Source organism: Cherax quadricarinatus, chromosome 26 (assembly GCF_038502225.1).
Source record: "Cherax quadricarinatus isolate ZL_2023a chromosome 26, ASM3850222v1, whole genome shotgun sequence".
In the NCBI taxonomy this organism is placed as follows: domain Eukaryota; kingdom Metazoa; phylum Arthropoda; class Malacostraca; order Decapoda; family Parastacidae; genus Cherax; species Cherax quadricarinatus.
In genome coordinates, this window is record NC_091317.1 from 36,466,467 (window position 1) to 36,467,589 (window position 1,123).

Here is a 1,123-nt window from a genome sequence, read left to right on the forward strand (position 1 = left end):
CAGTCGACTAACACCCAGGTACCTATTTGCTGCTAGGTGAACAGGACAATAGGTGTAAGGAAACGTGTCGGAATTTCCACCCGCCGGGAATCGAACCCGGGCCCTCCGTGTGTGAAGCGGGAGCTTTAGCCACCAGACCACCGGGCCACAACCTCCACTAGTTACGGAGCTTGCCGGTGTAGGCATCTTTTAGAGTAAATCTTTGATGGAAGAGGCTATGTTAGGAACTCTCACCTAAATTTTATCTAAGTTAGGAATATTACTGTTTGTTTGGTTAACCAGGAGTTCTATGTATTGATTGGCTACCTCTGATCTGGTGTTAGAGAGAATCTTTCCAACTTTTTCACTGGACGCGATGAGGTATCTCGGTAAGTGAAGTTCTCCGAAGACTGCAGATGCAGTTATATTTTGTCTAGCCTTATAATTTATGCTAGCGGCAGTGTTTTATGAGCTTTTCTCGGGGCTACTTTCTTTGTTTTATTTTTAATTAAAAAATCTTCAAAACCAGAATAATTTTTAAATTTGATGAGGATAGCTTATTTACTCGATTTCTTGTTAACGATGAATTTGAATGTTTGAGGAGTAAATTCTCTGAATGAAATCCCAAATTTCGTGTGCCCTACGAAACGGTCCTGATTTTCACTGAAAGAAATGCTCCCCTGACATATTTTTCGTGTAAAAGGGCTTTTCAGTACCAAATATATGGAATACCAAGTGTTTACTTTTATTACTCGTTTTACCATACAAATTAATATAATATTCTGAGAGCAAACTTCTTCCCTCTATCATTAGCAGCTCACTTGGCAACTATACATTGATGATGTATTCTCTGTTCTTCAGGCATATTATTGTACAAAAGTTCTTAGATCGTCTTAATTCACTGACAAGAAATATGAGGTGTAATGTTGAACTTGGAGATAATAGGCAGCTGACATTTTTGGACACTAGTACGCATGAGCGTTAGAATCACACTGATTTTTTAAGCTATGCAGAGAACCAACGCATTTTGACAATAATGTTTTAGCACTTCTCCCTCTCCACAAATACGAGTGTCACTTCGACTTTATTTTTCAGGTCGTAACAAGTATGTGATTCGCGATTCGAAGAACAGGTAACTTTTTGT

At 38.8% G+C, this 1,123-nt stretch overlaps 1 protein-coding gene across 1 annotated transcript in view; it reads left to right on the forward strand.

Moving 5' to 3' along the window:
- The first annotated feature begins 355 nt into the window (after window positions 1-355).
- Window positions 356-1,123, forward strand: part of LOC128691598 (glutamate receptor ionotropic, delta-1-like) — an 84,533-nt gene continuing 83,765 nt past the window's right edge. The window contains exon 1 of the mRNA XM_070088961.1: window positions 356-368. Within this exon, the coding sequence (XP_069945062.1) occupies window positions 356-368 (13 nt within the window). The remainder of the gene's footprint in view (window positions 369-1,123) is intronic.